This window comes from Bison bison, unplaced genomic scaffold, assembly GCF_000754665.1.
Source record: "Bison bison bison isolate TAMUID 2011002044 unplaced genomic scaffold, Bison_UMD1.0 scf7180017864266, whole genome shotgun sequence".
NCBI lineage: Eukaryota > Metazoa > Chordata > Mammalia > Artiodactyla > Bovidae > Bison > Bison bison.
Window position 1 is genome coordinate 3175112 of NW_011494838.1, and position 8007 is coordinate 3183118.

Genomic DNA, 8007 nt, shown 5'->3' on the forward strand with positions numbered 1-8007 from the left:
CCTCCCCACCCCCCACCCCGCCCCAGCGTTTTATTGTGAAAAAACTCAAATATAGCAAAGGGAAAAGAACTTCAGAGTGGACACCCATATACTCACCCCCTAGATTCTATTATTAATCTTTTCCATCAGCTATCATCCTTCCACCTTATCTTTTTGATAAATTTTCATGTAAATCACAACCAGTATGTTGTTACAGTCAGTCGTGTCTGACTCTGCAGCCCCATGGATTGTAGCCCACCAGGCTCCTGTCCATGGGATTCTCCAGGCAAGAATACTAAAGTGGGTTGCCATTCCCTTCTCCAGGGGATCTTCCAAACCTAGGGATCGAACCCGGGTCCCCTGCCTTGCAGGCGGATTCTTAACCATCTGAGCCACACATGTAAGATTCTGACCCTGGGAAGTTTTCTGTAAAAGACTTTCCGAAGTCACTTTGCTTTATTTTTTCCTTCCAAAACAAGGGTTTCCTTTAGAAAGAAGATCAGGAAAGTTTGAGTTGGGCTGGGAAAATTATGGGGTGAGGGACTCAGTGTAAGAATTCCTGAAATCACAGCATGGAGACAGAACCTTGGATGTGTCGTATGTGCAGCACGGCGGCCGGTGGTGGAGGCTCAGCTCGTGGTTTTAATGCCGTGGTGCCAAGCTCACTCCTCCATGGGTGAGGTGAGCTTTAGTCCAGTTTTTGAAATGGCATTGGTCACCTCCCCTCTCACTTTTTCTCTGGATGATCTGAGTGTCTCATGCTAGAGTTTTTGCTCTTCCAGAGAGCTGGGATCTGGCCCTGTTGACAACTGCTGTCCCTTCTGTAGAATACAGACTGCAGAAGCTTTGGGATTTACACTGCTTTAGTGCATTAGGGATTTAGGCCATCTTTCTAAATAACTCTCCTTCATTTTCAAAAGCAGAAAGTTATTGTCAGGCAGGCTTGATACTCTGCTCATTAGCCATGAGGACTTTTTCATCAGCGAAATGACTATGCGGCTGAGACCGTCCATTGCAGATGCGTGACCGTCCAGGAAGAGGTTCAGCCCCTGTGCTAAACAGGGGCAGGTTTGCAGAAACTGGGCCCACCATAACTTTCATTTCCTGCTTTCTTGCTGTTTGATATTTTCAATCCCATCAATAGCTATTTTCCAAAATCTGGTTACTTTTCTATAATCTGAAAGCGAATTCAGCAACGGCAGAAATGGGAACAGCACATTGGACGGCATACTCAGCTTCCAGTCGGTCAGGAAGGCTGTGCGAGGGCAGAGGGAGATGGCTGTCCTTATTTCTCGGGGAATTTGTCCTTAAATTTTGCCTGATTCCAGGCAGCTGTGTGTGATTTGCCAGCACTAGCAACTCTGACTTTGGCTAATTTTTATTTCTTGGCTTTGGCATTTGTCTCTGCCTCTTTTTTCGGTTTTTGGTTTTTTTTGTTGTTGTTGTTGTTCGTTCTGCATCTTTTAAAAAAAGACATCACCGATTTCTTCATACATATTCATGCTGCACACATTTTTGGGTTGCGTTTTCACACCATGCCATGCTCCATGTAGCTTCTGGCTAGCAAGGAGGACGAGGACTCAACCAGAACTGGAGAGGAGGACGAGAGTAATTTGCTGAGTGACGAGTGTCTGGAGCAGCGTCACAAGGTAGGAACACACCCCTGTCTGTGCCCAAGCCCGTCTCCCGTCTGGAACGAGTCCGACGGGTTACTGTTCCCTCCGCCTGTGTCGAGTGCCTGCCGTGTGCCCGTGGGGAGCAAAGAGAGGAGCTCTCTCCCTTTGCAGAGGCTACAGGTGTGGTGGTAGAGCCACTCAGGAGACAGGAGAGCAGGCATATAGTTGTAAATAAAAATGTGGCTCTTATAGAAGAGTATTAAAATAGGTCTTGGACATTGGGCCTACACAGCTCTTTAGAACTCTGACCCAACCCATTCATTTTATGCATTGGAATCAGAGGCCTGGGAGAGGAGATGGTTCGTCTGGGGCTCAGAGTAGGTCAGTGACACAGTCGGGACCCGTGCCCTTGTCTCGGGGACAACTGTGGACCCCCAGATCGTTTGCTTGCTGTGTAAGGAGCCACCGATAGAGCCACCCTTTCCTTCCCTGGGCCCGTCTGCAAGCTCCTGATCTGAGACCCGGATTAGTGCCGCCCCGGGGCTGTGAAGAGCTTTGCTCCAGGCGCATGGAGACTGAACGCTTGGAGCAAATGTTCTCCAAGTTGAAAGAACTGTAGACCAGTGTGTGGTGGGAGCTAGGAGGCTGCAGATTTGACGTTTGTGGCTTTCAAGGTGTTCAGGTTCATGGAGTCATGAAGGCGAGGTCATCTTGTGAGAGTTTTGGAGAATGAATTAGTTAAAAGTCGGGGCTCTGGAATCAGATGTGATTTTGAGTCTTGGTCACTATCTCTGTGACTTTGGTTACTCCTTGCTTAACCCCTAAGCCTGTGTTTCCCCATCAATGAAGAGAATAATACTCCCTTGTTAGAACTGTTGTGATATTTAAATAGAAGATATGTACTAATTGCTCAGTGAATGGCAGCAACCTTTCTTTTTATTATTATATTCTAGACTTTTCCTTCTGTGGAGCTTGCTTATTTAGATGGATTTAATAACTAGATCGGTGGCAAACAAGACCCTATAAATAACAGCTCATATGTGTGGGTCTTGTCTTCTGTTTAAAAACCTCAAGCATTTTACATGTGTGGAGAGAGGGGTGTGGTGGCCAGTGTGTATGTTACCAGCTGTAATGAAGCCAAGGGGAGTTATTTATAGACAGGTGGAAGAAATTTACAGCTCTGGAAATGGGGAGGAAGAATGCTAATTGCAGCACCTCAGGACATGCCCGGCACAGGCTTTAACTAGGTGTTTCCTTGGCACCACTCCTCTGGGACCCTCAGTGACCCAAGAAGGCGGTTCCGTAAACATCTCATCTCCATGGGAATTAGGAGCTCTCCATGGTCCTGATGAGACAAATCAAAGTCACGATAATTAGGATGTGTCTGTAAGGAGGCTGGCTTTCTGATATATAATGAGGAAGATACATTGCAAGAGGTGTATAATAAATGTCTGCAGCATTGTGGGTAACAATTAACAATGTTCTGGATTCTTCTTAGAAGGGAAATGTAGAAAGTAGGCCGTGGGGTAGGGGAACACAGCTAGAGCGGGTAAGACACCGTGGCACGAACTGAAGTGGGCCCGCCATCCCGTTTTGTTCTCGTCACTGCCTTGGCAGGTGGCGTTACTGTGCCCGTTTACAGATGAGGAAACTGAGGCTGTGGAGAAGTAAGCATCTCTGCATCGTGGGCAGAGTGAGCGCGTGTGGACCGCAGGCCTGCGCCCCGCCCTTCGTTTTCTCTCGGGTGTTTGTACTCGCTCATCACCGCCTGTCTCCATCCTTTCTCTGCCCACCCCCTGACCCCTCCCCTGTGTCCATTATCTGACCAGATACTTTTGATTTGCAGACTATGGAGGACAGTTCCAAAGGGGGCTGCAAAAATGGATATTTAAGGCACGCAGATTCCAGTATCTTAGACTACGGTGGAGCGCACACGTCCGGCGGCCCTGGAGACCAGGGTCTGGAAGAAGGCGAGCTCGTGAGCCTGCTCACCCCGCTCTTCGGCGAGAAGGCTGTGTGGTTCCTGGAATCCAGGTAGACACGGGGCCCAGGCGGTGCGCTGTCTGCAGTTAGAGGGGAGGACAAGCTCATTGTGTTAAATGGCTTTCGATGGTGGTGCTCTGCAGTTTACCTGAGAGAGCTCCTGAAATGGCTTGGAAGGAACCTTGCCAGTCGTGCAATTAAGTAATTAGGCTGCGTGCTCGTGGCTGCAAGGGGACTGTATTCAGCAGAGCCACGCGCACGCCCAGCACAAAGAGCTGAGAAAGACCCTTCAGAGTCGCTCCTGGGAGCTGGGGAAGGCCTGCCCGGCTGTGCGCGTGAGGGCTTGCCCTCCCGAAAGCCCTCCCAGTGTCTCCAGCAGCATCACCACTTCCGTTGTAGCTGTGACTCTGCTGTCTTACGTGGAGCTTGAACCACAATCCCCTTCTCATTATATCTGCTGGGAGTCGTTCCTCTACAAGGAAACACTCCAGAGTGTTTTCCTGAAAACAAAAAAGAAGTCTTCAGTACACATGTATTATCAAAACTAGTCCTTTAGGAGCAGATTTCTCCTCTTGCCCATTCTTTTCACTCCACCGTAGCAGCTGCTCTGGGCTTGGGAGCCAGAGGGAGCTGCACCTTCCTCTCTCACTTCCTCCATCTCTCCGACCACTTCTCGGGGTCGCCACTAGGAGCGGGAAAACGCTGTTCAAGGAGAATGGCTGGCGTGTGCCGGGTGTTGAATGAAAGCTTTGTCCTCCTCCAGCACAGATGGACAGATGGAGCTGGTGCCACGCCCGGCACTGCTGGCACGACCAGGAGCCTGGTAGTGCTCGTGTCCTTGGTGGGCTCAGCCTTGTGGGCGCTTCTTCAGTTGAAAGATGGCAGTGTTCTCTGAGCTCAGAGAGTGGCCTCCCCAGCCCCTGGCATCTGCTGAGCATTTTCTAGCTGAGTCCTCTAGGGCAGCAGGCCCCCCCTTTCTGGCCTCAAGGACCGGTTTCTTGGAAGACCGTTTTTCCCCGAATCGGGGTGGGGCGTGGTTTGGGCATGGTTTGGGATGATTCAAGTGCGCTACATTTATTGTGCACTTTATTTCCATTATTGTTATGTCAGCCCCACCTCAGATCACCGGGCGGTAGATTGTGGAGCTTGGGGACCCCATTCTGGTATATTATCACAGGGAGTTAGGTGTCCATAAGTGAGAAACGGGTTTCCTCAGCGTCAGCTGCTCCTGTGTTAAGAGTTAGAAGATGCACCGAGCTCTCTCTGAGGACCACCTGGGGCACTTGGGTGACGTGAGCTGGGGAAAGAACGGCAGATGGTGGGGTGCAGGGACTCAGGGCCTGGGTGCTCCCTCCTGGCAGGTCGGAGCTCTTCAGCCCCAAATCCCTGCTGTCATGAAAGCACGTGGACTCAGAGCTTCCATCAGTAAAAACCCAAAATTTGTATTCCCAATCTCCTGATGTTTGAAAATTTAAACTTCATTTTTAAAGAAAGCGCTTTATGGACTGACTCGTTAAAAACTTACATGCGATTATGTTTTTTCTATGCTTAAACCCTCTCGTGGGTTCCTGTCGCCTTTGGAGTGAGCTTCGCGCCTCTTGGCCCGGCTTCAGCCTGTCTCTCTGTCTTCTCAGCGCCCACTGTTGCTCACATGGGTCTTTCTGTCCTCGGTCATCCCGGCTTGTCCCCCCCGAGGTCATCCCGGCTTGTCCCCCCCGAGGTCATCCCGGCTTGTCCCCCTCCGAGGTCATCCCGGCTTGTCCCCCCCGAGGTCATCTCTTGTCAGCGCCCACTCTTGCTCACACGGGTCTTTCTGTCCTCGGTCATCCCGGCTTGTCCCCCCCGAGGTCATCCCGGCTTGTCCTCAGGGCCTTGGCACTGCTGTTCCCGCCCCCTGCAGTGCTCTTTTCCAGGACGGGGTGCTGTTCCCTCCTCCTGCAGTGCTCTTTTCCAGGACGAGGTGGTGTCTCAGCTCCGCAGAGAGGCCTCTCCCGCCCACTCTTAACGAGAATCCCTGCGTCTCACTCCGTCTGGGGACTGGTGCCCTCCGCCCCCCTTACCGGCCCTTCTTCCTGGTACTTCTCCTTGCTGTGTGTTGCCTTATTTAGACATCAGTGTCTGTATGACTGTCTGTCTCTGTGGTGAAGCGTCAGCGTCATGATTCTCCTTTTCAGCTAATCTGCCATCGGCTGCGCTGGGTCTTCGCGCGTGGGCTTTCTCCATTGCAGCGAGCTGGGGCCCTCTCCCGTTGTGCTGTGCAGGCTTCCCGCCGCGGGGCCTCTCTCACTGCAGAGCGTGGGCTCGCGGGTGTGTGGGCTGCACTGGTTGTGGCTCACAGGCTTAGTTGCCCCGTGGCATGTGGTATCTTCGTTCCTGGACCGGGGCTTGAACCCGTGTCCCCTGCATTGGCAAGTTGACTCTTAACCACCGGACCACCAGGGAAGTCCCAGCGCCAGGATTCTTTCACACCGTGCATTTCACGGCTTTACGTGACAGATGGGAGGGGCTCGATGAATATTTGAGTGAATATACTGGCAGCTAGAAGCTCAGCATCAAAGCAGAAGGTTTACGTTTAGAGGAGAAAGAGCACGGTGCCTCTCTGGAGTCAGAGAGGCCTGTGCTCTGCAGCCTCTGGCTGCCACTTTTGCTGGGAGATCTTGAATCCGCATCTGTAAGATGGGCCAGTAGCCCATCGTAGTCTCCCTGTGAGGACGGAAGGTGCTGAGTGTAACGGATCTGGCGCCGTAGGTGCTAGTGAGTGTCCGGGCCTTTGCCCGCGTGCCTTCCGCGCGGCAGAGATGCTCAGGGTGAATAAACAGCGTTTGGGCCTCTGACAAGACCCTCGAACTGAACCATTAGAAAGGTCCTGATTGTGGCGACAGCTTAATGAATCTGCTGTTCAGATTTCTAGCAGAGCAACACTTGAAATGCTTTATTTAACAGCACTCCCACTTTAGTGTATTCTAATGACCTCTTTCACCACCTTTTACTCCCCATTTGTAAGTCTTTCTTTCCTGGATTTTATTGTATGTTGTTTAGTTGTGAGTAATGGTCCTCCTCTGGCTAGCTCAGTAGCAATTGTCATTATTTTTAATCTAAATTAAGGGAAGGAGAGGAAAGGAAAATTTAGTTTAACGTGCTTGAAATACCAGAAATATTTTTGAAGTCTGAGTTTACTGAATTTTAAGATGGTTGGTGTCGTCTAGATGACTCCATATTAGAAGTGAAAAATGTACCACCCATTTTAATTCTGTTTTCCATACTTTTAGTTTCCGCCATATTTCCACGTGCTGTGACTGCCCCAGAGCTGGGTGTTAGGAATCCAGATATGAGTCAGCTGTGGGTTCTGCCCTTACAGGGCCCAGTGGGAAGGTAGCACCAGGGTGCCTGTCACTTCCAGTGGCAGCGAAGGCCCAGAGGACGGGGAGGCTGGAGTGCGCTGAAGGACTTGGTAGCTCTGGTCTGTCTGGCCAGGTGTTTTGAAGTGAGGAGACACCACAGCAGCGGGAAGGGTCTGGTCCGGATGAGGCCTCTCCTGCTCTCCTGACCACACCGCGCCCCGTCCTGACCGCATCTTCCTTTTCCAGCTGGCCCCCTCCCTCATTGCTTCCCCCTCTTCCTATCCTTCTTATTTTCTTCATAATTTTCTGCCCCCGTTGCATAAGTTCCTTTCATTTTTATGAATCTCTTTTCCTCCCTTTATTTTTCAGATGATGGAGACATGCTTCTTTAAGTCTTCTTCAGGCCGCTTTGGCTTCTCTGTCTCCTTGAGCATGGACGCTGCTTTGCAGCTTGCCGGCGGTCTTTAGTAACGGTGGAGCCTGTCTGCAGGAGCGGCTTGTCTGTGTCCGCGGCCCTGCTCTGCCCTTCTCCCCACCCTGGCTCCTCCCTGTGCGGTGGTTTTGAAGTTGCCTTGACTTGTCTCTCTGGGTCTCACTTTCGGGGCGTGACGTTTGCCTCACTCTTCTTTCCGCTGTGGGAGTTGAATGCCTTCCACGGGTGCCCCCGCTCTGGGTCTCCCGTCTCTGTCCTGTGGACGTGTCTAACTGGATTTTGAGTCCTGTGGTGCGCCTTGGACACTTTTGTCTTTCTGCTTTGCTGTCATTTACATATGTTTAGTCGCTCAGTCGTGCCCGACTCTTGGGCTCCTGTGTACTATAGCCCACCAGACTGCGCTGTCTGTGGAATTCTCCAGGCAAGAATACTGGAGTGGTTTGCCCTGATTGTTCAGATGGTAGAGAATCTGCCTATAATGCGAAAAACCCGTTTTCGATTCCTGGGTTGGGAAGATCACCTAGAGAAGGGAATGGCTACCCACTCCAGTATTCTTGCCTGGAGAATCCCATGGACAGAGGAGCCTGGCGGGCTACAGTCGACGGGGTTGCGAAGAGTCGGACATGACTGAGCGGCTAACACTGACCTCACTTTC

At 51.2% G+C, this 8007-nt stretch overlaps 1 protein-coding gene across 1 annotated transcript in view; it reads left to right on the plus strand.

Annotated features, from left to right (window-relative positions):
- The window catches only part of CDK5RAP2 (CDK5 regulatory subunit associated protein 2), a 183302-nt gene that overhangs the window by 113570 nt on the left and 61725 nt on the right, over window positions 1-8007 (plus strand). Inside the window, exons 19-20 of the mRNA XM_010848429.1 lie at window positions 1533-1628; window positions 3442-3629. Coding sequence (XP_010846731.1) covers window positions 1533-1628; window positions 3442-3629 — 284 coding nt within the window. The remainder of the gene's footprint in view (window positions 1-1532; window positions 1629-3441; window positions 3630-8007) is intronic.